Genomic DNA, 16,071 nt, shown 5'->3' on the forward strand with positions numbered 1-16,071 from the left:
GTGATTAGATAGCATCACCGACTCAATGGACATGAATTTGAGCAAACTCCAGGAGATAGTAGAGGATACTGTACTCTTAGAGAGGATACTGTAGCTTGGTGTGCTACAGTCCATGGGCCCAGAGAGTCAAACTCAGCTTAGCAACTGAACAACAAAGAGAAAGGGAAGTATAGAGGAAGCTCCACAGGCTGCTGGTTAGATGGTATTCCCAGCTAGGGCTGGGACTGGAGAGCATAGTAGAGTCCAGAACACATGGTTTATATTTGATCCATTTCCCAAAGGTTCACACCTGACAGAATGAAGAAACGGAGTTTTTTTGAAGGTGCAGATTTTGATTTTATTTAAACTGATTATTAGTGTATAATAGTATAAGATACATTTCTTTAAAAGCCACCAACCCAAACCCATCACTGACGATTCAATTAGGAAAGGTGGGAAGCCCAGGCTGGTCTACATAACACATGTGCTCTCCAGTGCAATTTGTAGTTCTCTCAGTTAAGGCCCTCTCCTCACACTAACATAGCTCCTGTCTCCAGTGACTTCCTTCCTATGCCTTGGCTGAACTGGCCTTCTCAGTTAACTGTGAAGGCAGAGAATCAAATTTACAGATTCTTTCTGGACATTTTGATCTTGCACCTTAAATCACATTACCTGTAAAGCTCAAACAGACTCGCGCATCTTTTTATAAAACTGAATTTGGGAAGAAAGGCTAGCTAACAGTAAGGGTTAGACTCCTCTGTGCCCATCAGTTGATGCTAGGGATGCTCCTGAAGACTGGAGTGGAGGCAAAGAAGGGGACTTGAATTTGCACGTTTTTCATGCAAATAACCCGACTTAGAGTCTTGGTTAAAATTTTTCCTAGTTCAGTGTCTTTAGGTGAGTCATTTATCCCCTGTAAGCTTCAGCTGACTCATGTCTCCATCATCTGTTGCCTTATTGAGGCAGACAGGCTCCCTCTGCCAGCAGGCTGAATGAGCTAAGCGACCTGAAAACTCCATAGGATGCATAGGGCAAGGTGATGTGAGCTAGAGAAGGAGGGGGAAAAAAAGGATTGAGTAGGATTAAAGAAAGAAAGGGTGGAAAGTAGAAAAGAAAGGGGCAGAATGGACAGATGGAGCCAACACATGGAGCCCAGGTGCCACTTCTGGGCTAGGATCAAGGCTGAGATGATGGGTGACATTGGTGGTTGAGTCCCCTTCACTTCACAGAGAGGAGAGCTGGTCATTAGACCTGGCCTAGAGCCAGTCTTTGGGAAGGAAATCAATATTCAGACCTGACTACCCTGACTGCTACCATTTGTATGATTTTAAATCACAGGATCACTTTGAAAGCCTCTAAATCTTCAACTCATCTCTTTATAGGAGAGTCAGGCTGCTAAAGGGGCTCCCAGCCTGACCTTGGAGCAGGACATATCTTTACATTTCCTTAGGCCACAGAAAACTTGAACCAAGTGGTGTGGTCATACTCCTCACCAGGCTTCAGCAACACAGGCGGAAAGTGAGGCTGTGAAGAGGAAAACAATACAGGTTACACCTTGCCAACCCAGGTTGCACCCTTAACCACTCAGGATGGCTTCTGGACTGGTCTCCAGACCAGTTCTAATGTGAACCAGTTGCCAGGGTAAGAACCATTTATTATTGGTTTGCAATTAGATGAACTCGAACCAGGATAAAAATCAACCACATCACGAAACACACTTTGTCACAGCAAGACTTTCTTAATGAAAGAAGAGGGGTTGATTTACATTCTGGTGCAGGCTGCAAGTGTCTTATTAATGGGCTTGAACTTTGAGGAGCATTACTCTAGGCAATAGCTGGAAAAGAAAGGAGGAAGCGAAAGGATGAAAAGATTTGGAGGATCATCTTAACAGTGTGGTTGTATAAAATGAGTAAATATTCATAAGGAGAAAGGTTAAACTGAATAAAGGCTTTGAAGGTACAAAATACAGTTTTTTTTTAACATATGAATGCCATGTTAGTAACATGGCTAAGAATTTCCTATGTTTACCTTGACTTGGAGAAGAGAACACACAGACTTTTGAATCATTCAGATCTGATTTGAGTGTTGTGATCTCTGTCATCTGGTATGACCTTGGACATACCACCACTCTAACAAGCTGGCTTGTGGACTTACCTGATTGACTGCATCAGGCCAGCTCTGAGTCTCAAGGCAGAATCCGGAGTGCTTGGGGTAGCCTGCTCCACTCTTGCCCTTCAGCGTGCCATCCAGGAAGTTGCCCGTGTAAAACTGGACCCCAGGTTGGGTGGTGTACACTTCCAGTACCCGCCCGCTTCCAGCATGATGGACCCTAGAGATAAAGCCAGAGCACGTATACGGAGGTCCAGGGTGAAAAAGCAGACAGGAAGAAGCTGGGAAGCAGCTTTGAGATAGGAGTCAGACCCAGCCACACAGCCAGGCAGGATATGGAAGAGACAAAGATGAGAACAGCATGGTAGGAGATTCTCGCAGCCTCTCAGGGGAGGTGTAAGTAGGTGGTTTGCTTTCTTTTTTTAAGTAGGTGGTTTTGAGGATTCGCCATAGCACCTTCCCACTCTGAGCTTGGCTTCCCTGGGGAAGGCAAAAGCGACTCACCCTAGTCAGATATGTTTGTGTGTGTCAGGGGAGCCAGGCTGGACAGAGGCAGTTTTAGGGCTCTGGGGGGAGACTGGAATAATTTCCCATAAGGAGTTGGAGCTCTCTGCTTGGTCTGACAAGACAACCAGTTATGTCTTTTGAAAGAGAAGAGATGCTTTTCTAAGTTAAACTACCTGCCGCCCTGGGGCTAGAGCAGGCAGGGGGCTCCTTAGTCAGCTATCCCCCCAGAATAGGCTGCTAGACTGTTCCCTTTTTTTGAAAAAAGAAAAGCCTCTACAGAGGAGAGAGTACCTACTTGGTCTTATATTTGGGGTCAAAGGGATATACATAAGGCTAGGTCTCTCATAGCCTTACCAAGGTAAAACATCCCACAATGAGGTTCAGGGAAAGATGTTTAGAAAGAGAAAGGCCAGGGACTGAACAGCCAGAGAAGGCAGGAGTGGTGAGAGGTCTCCTCAGGTGGAGGCCGTCTGGAGAGGGATGTGAATAGGAGGCACAGAGGAGAGTGGGCAGGAGCTAGAGGAACACGCCTGGGGTTGGTGCTGGGGCTGTGAGGGAGAGAAGGCTTTTGAAGTTCTTTCTGTTGCTATTAGAGCTTCAGTCATTTTCTCTGCTTTATTTAAGGTCCGTCCGTTCTACAAACATATTGATTATGTGCTAGTGCCAAGCATGGTGTTAGGTGTCAAGGTAGAGGGAGGGATTCACAAGGATGAGATGATGTGAAGTACTCGGAATTTAGTGAGAAGGAGAGTGTGGACACAGATGCCTATCAGACAGGCTGGAGGTGGTGAGCGCTATAGGGGAAACGTAACCTCCAGCCTTCCATGCAAGGAAGCAGAGCATACATCATGAGTGAAGAAAGGACAAAGGACTCTGGAAGTTCAAGGAAAGCAGAGGTGACTTTAGTCAGGAGAAACTGGCACTTCTAGTGGGAAAAAAAAGGCCTGAGAGATGGGGCAGAGATGGGGAGAGAAGAGACAAAGAGACAGAATGCCAGGCAGGGATAAAGGCAGATGAAGGGTGGGGATGAAGTCACCCGTGGAACAGGAGCTTTGAAAAGACACTTGAGTTGTGGGAGACAGTCCCCTGCAGCATAGTAACTGGCATTAATAGGGCCAGAGGAAAAGCTCCTCGAATAGGAGTTGGGATCTCTTCCCAACAGAGGCAGCAAATGAAAAGTACCTACCGTGCACAGAAACGCTTTTCTTTAGATCCCTTCAGACAGAAATTGTGGTCAAAGCCATTCACGTGGAACTCCTGCAGGTGTTTTCCAAGCTCCACTGGCTTCCTCAGGTCAAATGCCGTTCCTTGCACTGAAGCAATTTCTCCTGGTGGGAAGAAGCAGAAAAAAAGAGTGATAAATGCCTGAATAAAATCTTTATACCCTGAAGACCCTACTGGTTCTACCCTCCCAGCCTTAATTTCAATTTGTAAAGGAGGTGGGAGTCAGATCTTAAGAAGAATAAATTATTAGATTTCCTTAATTGTAAGGTGTTACTGACTGCAAGACGATAAAATTCAGAATCATTCAAGTGTGGAAAAAAGTACAAAAATCAAGGAAGCACTTAATTTTCATTAAAGGATAAGGTGGATAAAGGCTGTCCTAACTGTTGAGTCAGTTACCTTGTTGACATTTCTTGCTTTAGTTCTGAGATACCCCAGGGCTCATATCTTCTGCTCTACTAAAACCACTAAGGAGAAGTCTGGGCTTCAAGGGTAGAAAAGAGGAATCAGAATTATCTTGTGGGTGAATTTTCTAGAGATCCAAGGGAAAGAGTGAAGTTCTCAATAGACAATCCTCTAGACAGGGTTTGCCAAAAGACTGTAACATGGATTTTACATTCTTCTGAATATTGTGCCATTTTGCTTTATTACTTTCATTCTTTCCCCAACTTCCAGGTCTGTTCTTTAGATGTTAGGCCAAGCCATCAAACAAGGTACACAAATATTTTGAAGTTAGCTCCATTAAGAAAGCTCAGGGAATGTGCGGGAAACTTCCCCCCATAGGCATGTTCCTGGAATGTGTCAAAGCCAAAGCAGTGGACTAGGTGCCATTCACTCAGTCACTCTTTTGATTGATCAACACTTATTCAACACCTACTGTATGCCAGGCACTCTAATGGGCAGAGATGCCACGTAGATGAGACATGGAACATATTTTTTAAGCTGCTTGCAGCCTGAAGGAGGGAATGGACACATATAAGCAGTTCATAACCATAGTGTGTAGAGTGTTCCAGCAGAGGCACAGCTATAAGAAGGAAGACAGGCGGTGTGAATGGGTTGGCTTAGATGTGGCAGACTGGGGAGATTTCATGGATAAAAATTTAGCAGTTGAGCTGAGACTTTAGGTGAGGTCATAGTAGGCTGAATGGGTGAAGAAGTTTGAAGAATAACTGATATGGAGAAAAACGGCTTAAGTACAAGGTGATTTGTGTGTGTTTATCATATCAGTAATAGCAGCAAAAGCAGTAGTAGTAATAGTAGTAGTAGTAGGGTAGAACCTGCCTCAGATAAGGAAAGAGATTAAGCCAAATTAGCTGAAATCACTTCTCTGGGCCTGGGGTTTTTCATCAGTGCAATGAATAAATTGGACTAAATCACTGACTTTCAACCCCTACCCCATTCCTGCAGAATTTATTGTTAATATTCAGAGGGGAGTTCAATAAACACACACAGATGTAAAATAAATATATAGTTGACCCTTGAAAAACATGGGTTTGAAATGTTTTTTGTTGACTTATATGTGGATTTTTTTCAGTAATATTACAGTACCACACTGTCCTTGACTGGTCGAATACTTGGATTTGGAAGGCCAACTGTTAAGTGATAGGTGGATTTTCGACTGCATGGAGGGTTAGTGCCCCTAACCTCTTCATTGTTCAAAGGTCAACTGTACACAACATAAAATACATATATATATATATATAGGGACTTCCTGGTGGTCCAGTGGTTAAGAATCCACCTGCCAATGCAAGGCCACAACTAGAGAAAGCCTGTGTGCAGCAACGAAGACCCAGCACAACCAAAAATAAGTAAATAAAAATTTACAAATACAAATATATATAAGCTAGAGTGAAGCCAGTACAGGCTCTGAGCAGCTCAGCTAGAAAACCCTGGGAACAGATAACAGCAGAGGTCTTTGCCATCTTACCCTAGAAGTATGGCTCAACAGTGAGAAGCCCCTGGCCCTAGGCTCTTTCCCCAAATACAAGGAATCCTAGGTTCCTCTGCAGCAGGCCAAGCAATCTGGCCAATCTTTCTTGAGAGGGAAAGCGGAAAGGGATAGAGCCTTACACAATGATACAGTTTAGTCCTTTTAAAAGTTTTGTATTGTCCCAGAACTTTATAATATATTTTATAGGTAAGTACAGACTTTAGATGTCTAACATATTCTTTCAGGATGTGAGTCATTTTTCTTGTCATTTTTCTTTTCATGTGGTCAGATGGAGATGTTTTAGGAACTTGGTTTCGTCTGTTTTTTGAGAGACATACCATGCAAAGTGGAGCTAGAATCTTAGAGGCTAAGAAAAATTAGGAACTTGTATCTTAACCATTAAAAAAAATGAAATAGGTAAAAAAAGAACTGACTTTTAGCCATTTAAAGCATTTGGTTCCGCTTTTGTGAGTTCCTAAATACCAAGTAACAGGGATGTCCTGCCTTTGGGTGAAAAGAGGGTTTTTTTTTTTTTTTTTAACTCAGAGCTTCTGCTCAGAAATATATTCTTCCTGATGTGTGAGGAATAGGGTCTTTGAGTTCACACAGAGCTGCAAGGGGGCCTGGCGTCCAAAGCACCTGAGAGAGACAGGGAGGCCTGGCCAAGACCATTCCGGAGTCTCGGGTCCATGTTCAACCAAGAGAATCTTCTTCTTACCAGAGTCAGCTTTAGGAAAAGTTAAGTAGTATTCTTGAAAACAGCCTTTAAAAGCATTTATTTCCTTTGTCTTGGTTCTACTTTTCCAAAAAAAATTCTTGAGTAGGTAATATGTACACATGTAATCAGTTTAAAAGATGACAGATGTAAAAGGTACAAAGTAATACCCTGTAGTGCAAAGAAGTTCCCTCTTTTCCGTTCCCCACAGACCCAGCTTCTTTCAACAGAAGCAACCACTGTCACTTGTTTCTCACGTACCTTCTAGAGATGCTACAAGAATACCCAAGCATCTAAGTGCATATCCATAAAACACAGCCTGTTTCCACCCCGAACTTTTCACTCAATTTATCTCGGAGGTTGTTGCTGAACGTACGCCGTATTTCATTAGACAACTCCACTGCACTTGTAGTTTTCTCCATCTTTCTCTGATAATCGATTTAAAGTTTCTTTTGGGGCTCACAATCACAAATTTATATATTTTCCTAGAAAATTATCCATTTCATCTATATTACTCTCATGTTGATTTGTGAAGAGTTGAGGAAAGAAATAATTTATGATTCTTTTGGTTCCATCCATCTGTCATTATTTGCCTCTGCTCATATCTAATTCTGTGGACTGAATAGGTTATCTACTGTTATATTTATTTTTGGGGTTATTTTCCCCCTCAGTGAAGTGGCTCTTGGATTTATGTACTACCTTTTCTGATTCTTTTCAAAATTATAATTTCTTTTATTTTTTGTTAATTTTTCTTTTGCTCTCTTGGATTTATTTTTTAATTTTTTTTCAAATATCTTGTATTAGATGCATAATTCATTTAATTTCACAAGTTTTAATTAACATAAGTAGTGCTAAAATTTTCTATTACTTTAATTATAGCACATGTAGGCATTTTCATTATAGATAATTTTATATTATACTATTTATTTACTATATAGTCCTATATATTATGTATACATTTCCATTATACATAATTATTTTTCTGATATCCCTAGTTCTGGGGTTTGGCTTCCTTAAAAAAAATTTTTTTTTTATTTCCTTTTTTTTTTTTCGCCACACCACTTGGCACATGGGATCTTAGTTACCTGACCAGGGATCTAACCTGCAGCTCTTGAATTTGAAGTGTGGAGAAGTCCCTTGACTTCTCTTTTGATCCAAGAATTATTAAGAGTTAAAACATTTCTAAGTCAATATTGGCTGCATTGTATTTTGTGAAACTGCTAGAGGTTTTCTTCATGATCTTAGATACAGTCATTTTGGGGTGAACTTTCATTGTGAACTGCATCCTTTATCATTTCCAAGTGTCTTCCTTCATGTAATCGAATGCTTTCTGTCCTGAAATCAGTCTTTTCTGATATTCAGATTGAGACCCTCTGCTACTTGGGCTTTCACTTGCTTGGTTTGCTTTCGAGTGCTCATATTTTGAACCTTTCAAACCAAGTTAATCACTTGGTTTGTACATGGCATTCTGTTGGGGTTTTGTGTGTGATTTAATCTGAGACTGTTTAATAGGGGCTATTAAGACAGCACGGACTTCCTGGATGGCACTGGTGGTAGAGAAGCTGTCTGACAATGCAGGAGACATAAGAGACATAAGCGACTTGGATTGGACATAAGATCCCCTGGAGGAAGGCATGGCAACTCACTCCAATATTCTTGCCTGGAGAATTCCATGGACTGAGGAGCCTGGTAGGGCTACAGTCCATAGGGTCACAAAGACCTGGACACGACTAAAGCAACTTAGCACGCATGCATTAAGAAGACATATGTATATTCTAAGTGTTCTTTGTTTGTCACTGTATTTTATGGTGCGTGTTTATGAATTCTAGTTGATTTTTAAAAAAATCTTTTACAATATGGTCTGTGTTTGTGTGTTCCTAATAATTTAGAAACTTTGTATTTTTGTTTTAGTGGTTACATCTGTATACAAGAAACTTCAATATAATATATTCAATTCTCCGTTTCTTAGAATCTTCTGAACTCCTTCCTCCCCTTTTCTCCTCTGCTTCCTGAGTTGGGTTTCTGACACTTTCTAATGTAATTCTAATAATGGCACTTCTTTTCCCAGTAGATGGTGCTAGAGACACAATATAAAGAGCTTACTGTACAGACATCCACACGGAGTTCAGTCAAGTCCTCTAAACCCTGAGCAGTTCTGAGGGCTGAGCTTGTCGGATCTCTAACATCAAATCCTGGGTGGTAGTGACCCCACCGGGCTGTAACGACTGTCCTCTGAAGTCTGCGTGACCAACCATCTCCCGCACAAACTTTAAAAAAGACAACAGTTAGACTGGAAAAAAGCAGCTGTTTTCATGGGTTCAACAAGATTTTAATCTTACCAACACATATTCCAAGTGATCATTTATGTTTTGCTTTCTTTCCTAACTTTAAATGGTGCTCACAATATTTAGTGCTTTCTTAAAGCCATATTTGACTCAAAATCTAACCCTTTTAAGATAGTCCTAATACAATTGCCTGGGTCAGTCAAGATTATTTACTTTTCTTGAGTTTAAAGAAAAAAGAAAGTCATGGAATTTTCATGAAGGAAGCACGCCAGGGCACCTTTCATGTCTATTAACCTGATGTTGTGCAATCTACAAATCAGTGTTTACTTTAGTTTTTCTCTCTGTAAAACAAAGCTGCTATTATTTGTTGCCCTCCACATTACATGGAAATATTTGATAAATGATATGCCTGAACATTTTCAGGAAGATGGCATAAATAAATGGGCCAAATTTCAGGAAATACATATATATATAACACAAGCAGAGCTTAGAGAGGGTAAGAATTCAAGAACAGCAGAGAAGTCCTGACTCAAAAATTAGACAATGGGGATAATCCTAAAATGAGATTTTTGCTAAATAAGAAGAAAAAGAGAAGGTTCTAATCGAATCTTTCCCAGCCTTATGCCCTGACACACTCCCTCATGTGCTTGGTGGTCAGGCATATGAAAACTTTTGTATTTGTCTCCCAGATTCACTATGTCTTTGGACTCTTTCTTATAACTGGAATGAGCTTTCTGGCCCCCCACACCATTCTGGCAAAGTCCACTAGGGTATTTAAGAATGCTTATTCTCCAATGCTATTTCCTCTGTGAGGGAATATATCATCCACAGCTAGAACTAACCCCCTTTTTGACTTTGTTCATCCTACTTTGAACATACTTTCCCCCAAACATTCATCACATTAAGGCATAACTCTAGGATTATATCAAGCTATATATCTATAGGGAATGTGAGCCCCTAAAGAGCAGGGACTGTATGTGTCCTACTGATTTTTGTATCTTCTGAGCATTAAGCAGAGTCTTTACTTGATTGAAAACCTGATGAATGAATCAAGTAAACAGATAAAAAAACGGGCGACTGTGAATGTTGTAGCATCCTGTGACAAAGTCAGAATGAAAGATTTAGAAAGAACCTTAGGAATTACCTCATCTAGTCCCCTCGCTTTGCAGATGAGGTTGGGACCCAGACAGCTAAAGGGACCTGCCCAAGGTGACGCGTCTCCATCGTGTCAGAGTCTCCAGGCCGCTACTTAGGCACTTTTCACCTCCCCTTGGATGGACTTGGCTGCAGCCCCTCCCACCCTTAATCCCCAAATACTCTTGCTTTTTCTAAGAATTTGGAAAATGAATGTGCAGTTGTTTTAATTTCTGTTTATCCACATACGTGAGTTCCTGCTCTGGTGCTAAGAGTAGAAGGAGATATGAAAATAGCTCTCTCAGCAACGCTGAGTGTACATAAAATGAAGCGGAAATGAAAAGGGTGCCTTCAGAGAGGATGTCACATCACCAGACTTCGGTTTTGAAGCCACCAGAAAGCTATGGTGTCAGCAGAGAGAAGCTGTTTTCTTTTTCTTTGGGCCACACTCCAAAGGCATGTGGGATCTTAGGGCCCCAACCAGGGACTGAACCTGCGTGCCCTGCATTTGAAGCATGAAATCTTAACCACTGGACCACCAGGAAAGTCCCCAAGAAGCTGCTTTCTGATAAGGATTTCTTACCATCCTGAATAAGGCTGGATGTGTGCTAAGGTCTGAGCAGCAATGCCTGGCAGATGCCGGGCTCTGACCCAAAGATATGGCCTTATAGCTCTGGGACAGGGGAGTGGCCTGAGGCAGTACTTCTGTTTCCCCATTTCAGGGAAAGTCTGATTGCAAGCCCAACTAAGGACCCACTTGAGGTTGCTGTCATGAATTCTGAGTGAGACAGTAGCTTTTTGGTGGCAACGGTAGAGAGTATGGAGGGGTAGGACTAGTCAGGGTTGGGCTTTGTTAGGAGAACACAAGAACACAAAGAGAGGGGAAGGGCATTGAGAGCATATGAAAAGGGGTGATCCGAATAATGGACTTTTGATCTTAGTAGGGAAGGAGGTGAGGAACAGTGACAGGGTGGTGGGATCAGTGCTACAGGTTCTTGTAGCACTGAAGAATTAGTGAAGCTGAAACAGACATCTTACATTATGATAATAGAAGGCAGCGATAAGAGGTAGTAACAAAGTCGGGGGTATGACCCACAGACCACAGGAGTGAGTAGCTGCAAAGCTTGGAGGACAAGATCATTGCAAGAGGATGTCAAGAAGCTGAAAGGTCATGGTATCATCAATACGGATAATAAAATAATTAAGAATTATGACAAGTGTTGTTGGAGTGACAGTGAGCCAGGAATAAGGTCAAGTCTATGGAGTAGCTCAACAAAGAGAGCTCATGGGGGTGTCACTGTAGCAGCTATGGCTGCCTTATTCTTGCAAGAAGATAATGCGGACCTGAGCAGTGGAAATAGGACTCTCTAACATTCCAGATCTCCGTCACAAGGCCTTAAATCTTCCTCTACTGCATTCCTGATAGAGTTATAATTGCCGGCTCTCTGGAAGTAAAGGAAAAAGTCACCCTTCATGAAACTCATCTGTCTGATTCATATCTCTTCTCTCAAATGAGTGATTCTTATAGGAAGTTGGCCTTTTCCCCATGACTGCCTGTGGCATACTGCATTTTTCAAAGATGGCCACTCCAGGATAGATCCATCCCACAGGCTCTACTTACAATGTGATGCTGACACTCCTTCACCGAGAGGTGGAGTCTTGTTTCCTCCCTTAAGCCTGGATGGACCTTTGTAACTGCCTTAACCAATAGAACGTGGCACAAGTGCTGCTATGTGATTTCTGAGGCCAGGTTCTAAATACAGAGTGGCTTTGGCTTGGTCCTGTCTGCCTCAGAACATCTGCTCTTGAGCCTGGCTGCCAAGTTTTAAGGAAACTCAAGTTGCATCAAAAAGCCATGTCAAAAGGGGTATTTTGGCTGACAGCCTCCAACCAACAGTCAGCATCAACTGCCAGACAGGCAAGTGAATGAGCCTTCTGATGATTCCCATCCTGGCTCTCTCATCTTCCAACAGAGGTCCTAGACATCAATATGCAGAGACAAGATATGCCCTGTCTAAATTCCTGACCGCAGTGAGAGATCATAAAGTGTTATAGAGCAATAGATAACTAGTGTACCGCCTTGGGATGTTTTCACCTCTTGGCACTTGACAAGTCCTGACAGGAAGTGAATTTATCCCTCCCTGCTATTTTTACATAGTCAGAAGTCCCTTTAGATGATTCTGCCTTAAGAACACTAACCCTTGCAATTACTTTTGCATAGGGAAGAAGCAAATATAAATTTGTTAGCTCACTCTTTTTTGAGTATCTTTTATGTACCAGGCATTAATCTGACCTCAGGGGGTCTTCCCTGGTGGTCCAGTGGTTAAGAATCTACCTCATAATGTGTGGGTTCGATCCCTGGTTAGGGAACTAAGATCCCAGATGCTGCGGAGCAACTAAGTCTGCACGCTGAAACCACTGAGCCCACATGCCACAGTCAGAGAGTCTGAGAGCCACAGAAGATCTCGCGTGACCCAATGAACATCTCGAGTGCTTCAACTAAGACCCAAGGCAGCCAAATTAATGAATTAATTAAACTAAAACAAAACCACAACTGACCTCATGGGACTTAGAATCTGGTGAAAGAGATGGACGATAAAAACTCACAGGAGAGTATGACAGATGCAGTGAGTATGGTGTTCAGAGGACCCTGATGGAGCAGGAAGCGGCAGCAGCTAGTGCAGCCAGCGAGGTTGGGAGAGGTTTTCCAAAGATGTGTCCCAAGACTGATCCTGAAAGGTAAGTCGGAACTGGCTAACTTGACAAAGGCGTAGGACTACCATCACCTGTGAAGGACAAGAGTGGTCACGCGAGTGTCACTCTGGCAACTACCGCTCCCCATTCTTGCAAGAAGATGATGTATATCTGATTATTGGAAACAAGATTCTCTAACATTGCAGATCTCTGTCACAAGGCATTAAATCTGTCACAGGAATGGACTCTTGTTGTCCATATTTGGGGTGAAGGCAAGACAGTTATGTTATGCATATCCTATGGGCTCCTGGCTCTGACAATTTTGGGGGCAAAAGTCTTAAGAAACAGAGCAGAAGGTAAATTAGTCCTCATGAGCTCCTGGCTGAACGCTGACTACTGAAATGATGTTCTGCATAACATCTGGACATGGACGCTCTTCTCAGTACCTGACTGAGAAAATTCACCTGGGGTGAATTTTAATTCCATGCTTTTAACTTCCCATCATCTGAAATAACTCTTTTTGCTTCCTGGTGGCCCTAGTGCCTGACTCTGAGAAGATAAACAGATGGTCACTGCAGGAGTCACTGGGTCTTCATGTTTATTCATTTTTTAGCCCTCTCCTTTTTGGCAGGTCCCCTTTCTAGCTTATCTCACACAACCCAGTAACATAAGTGCACAATGAAAACCAGAATCCCTCCAGACAGTCCTCAGCACAAGTAACTCCTGTTTATAATAACAATTAAAAACCATTTTGAGAAAATAGAAAAGAAAATCTGGCATAGACATTCTAGAAAAATTTGCGGGGAGGGTAGGTGGGAAGAAATTTTCTCTAATAATTTTTTCTCCTTTGAAAAATAAAGAGTAAAAAAAAATTAAGTATGTTATTCAAAAATTATTTTCTATGATTTGTCCTATACATTGACTTATGAATCTATGTAAGATGTCTTAGGATTTAGACAGACTTACCAACTGACCTTCATAAATTTCTTTGCCTCTGTAAAATTCAATTTCCCCACTTATAAGATTGGAGCTAATAGTGTTATCTACAAAATACAGATACTGTGATTTTTTTTGTTCTTCTTTTTGTTTGTTTGTTTTTGTCTGAACCATGCAGATTGCAGGATCTCAGTTCCCCAATCAGGGATCAAACCCACGCCCTCGGCAGTGAAAGCACAGAGCCCTAACACTGGCTGGCAGGGAAGTCCCCGGCACTGTGGCGTTTAACTGAGGGAATGCTATGAAGGGGGTTGTGCCTCTTGGCCAGCACCTGGCATATAGTCAGTGCTCTCTCTGTCTGTCACACATACACACTCCAGAAATACAGAGAACAGAACAATTATTCATTATGGTCTTTAAGTTATTAATACTACAGGAAAAGTACACTACTTCCTCCAAAGAGCACTGACATTTTCATTAAAAAAGATTTCTCTTTTTTGAAACTTTCTCTCTTAGTGATTTTTTAGTCTAAAACAATGGTTTTTTAAAGTGTCTCTGAATCATGGGCTCCTTTGAGAATATTCTAAAAGTTATGGGCTCTCTCTGCAAGAAAATGCACACACACACACACACACACACAATGTTCCTAAAACCTCCAAAGTTCAGTGATACATGCCTGGTTAAGAATCTCTGATCTATATAGCCTGGTGAGTATTTTCTGCCTATCCCACTACTTGTCACAAAACAAGCTGCCCTCTGACGCTAAAATGCACCTTTGGAATGTTGCAGTCCCATAACCTGAGGTGTTTAGTCAAGAAACGCAGCCTGAGTGTCTCCTGGCAGATTCCTGTAGCAGCGTCGTAAAGGTCTTGCGCAATACACCAGGCCTCCTTCCAGACTGCTTATGACTCCTCCATATTCTTGCAGCGTGGACAGCTAGTATGTGAAAGGACACAGAAGCTAGCCTTAATCTGAGCGAGTCAACAGCACAGAGAAACTGCAGGAAAATAATGTATCTGAGAAAGTGCAAATTGCCCCCATGACAGCTGATTAAGCAAACTGTCCTCTTGGTCACAGGATATATCAAAAGTCATCACCAATTATTATTACCGGCTTCAGGAGCATCCTGTTCACTTGCTGGGAAAACTCAATAGATGTCAGAATGGATTTTAGAGTCAGAAAGTCCTGGATTTAAATCCCAGCTTTCTTTGCTATAAAAAATGGTGGAATAGTAATATAGTTGCTATTAGGGACCGTAGCCAAGGGTAATAACAGCATAGACTTTGGAGTTAGGGAAACTTGCTAGAAACGTTGACTCCACCAATGACTTACCTGTTTAACTTTGTGCAGGTTACCTGACCTCTCCAAATGCCCATTTTTTCCAAACGAGGCTTAACTGAAGCATAACACCTATTTCAAAGGGTAATTCAATGAGCTAAGGTATGTATATATGCTTAGCTGAGTGTCTGGTACATATTAAACACACAGTAAATGGTGACAATGATGATGATGATGGTGTGCCGGGAGCCGGTGAGGCATTCCACTCATGACAAAGGTCATGAGGAAGGAGGCTCGGCATACGCAAAGGCGGGATCGAGCCTCAGGAGTCCGCCCGGATATTCTCGAGCATTTTCCCCCAAAAAACCAGAGTCTGCCTACTTTATTGCTTTGTGCTCTCACCTCTGACTTTACTGGGGGCGGTCCCCTACCACCATCTCGCTCTCTCTGTCAAAGAGTTAACTTACAGCTCCAATTAATAAAGTTCCTGGGCAACTAGGAGTGTTTAAATCCAAACCCCTCAGATGGCTCTCTAACTCGCCTGACAAGTTTACCCGGACTCCTACAGCTATGCATACGATTGTTTACAGTCTCCCAGCCTCGAGAGGCATGGGAAGCTTAAGATATTCAAATAGCTTAGAGCCTTTCAGAGAGTTAGAAACTGTCAGAATAAGACTAGTAAGGGATTTCATTGATGAGTCAATGTTTGTTGCCAAGTTTTCACATCCCCTGAATTGTATCCTTGAATGTGTATTAATTAATAGTTGGTATGTAGAAAAAATAAGTAGTGGCCTTGGTGTTAGTAACTTTAGACCCTTAAGGTAATAAATTCTTTCCTTTGTTGTAAACCCATTACACACCCGCCCTATAGGAATGCAGTTTTATCTTCGGAAGATGGCACCAAACCTTAAAATAATTACTCTTAGAGAAAATAAGTCTTTGTTGATAAGTCCTTGTCAAGAGTCATAAAATGTTAGTAGGCCTTCTGGCCAGAAGATGATGTAAATCACCTAAACCATTTGTATACGATAAATTTGCAGGAAAGAAACCCTGGTTTTTGATAAGAATCAAAGACTGCTGACTTTGCATCCCCTATTATCCTCTATGTGTAACTTACGGTATAAAAACCCCTGTTGAAAATAAAGCTACGGGCCTTGCTCACCAACGCTTGGTCTCCCCATGTCATTCTTTTCACATTCTGGCTGAAGTCTCCATCTGGAGCGCGGAACCCACCATGCTTACTAATTATGCCTGGGCTTCTAATACCCACTCGAGAAGGT

General features: G+C 42.0%; 1 protein-coding gene across 1 annotated transcript in view; it reads right to left on the reverse strand.

The window, feature by feature from the left end:
• Positions 1 to 328: 328 nt before the first annotated feature.
• Positions 329 to 16,071, reverse strand: part of GALM (galactose mutarotase) — a 52,608-nt gene continuing 36,865 nt past the window's right edge. Inside the window, exons 5-7 of the mRNA XM_005893757.3 lie at positions 3,782 to 3,923; positions 2,134 to 2,308; positions 329 to 1,503 (exon numbers count right to left, since the gene is read on the reverse strand). Of these exons, the coding sequence (XP_005893819.2) occupies positions 1,426 to 1,503; positions 2,134 to 2,308; positions 3,782 to 3,923 (395 nt within the window). The 3' untranslated portion in view covers positions 329 to 1,425. The remainder of the gene's footprint in view (positions 1,504 to 2,133; positions 2,309 to 3,781; positions 3,924 to 16,071) is intronic.

This window comes from Bos mutus, chromosome 11 (assembly GCF_027580195.1).
Source record: "Bos mutus isolate GX-2022 chromosome 11, NWIPB_WYAK_1.1, whole genome shotgun sequence".
Lineage (NCBI taxonomy): Eukaryota > Metazoa > Chordata > Mammalia > Artiodactyla > Bovidae > Bos > Bos mutus.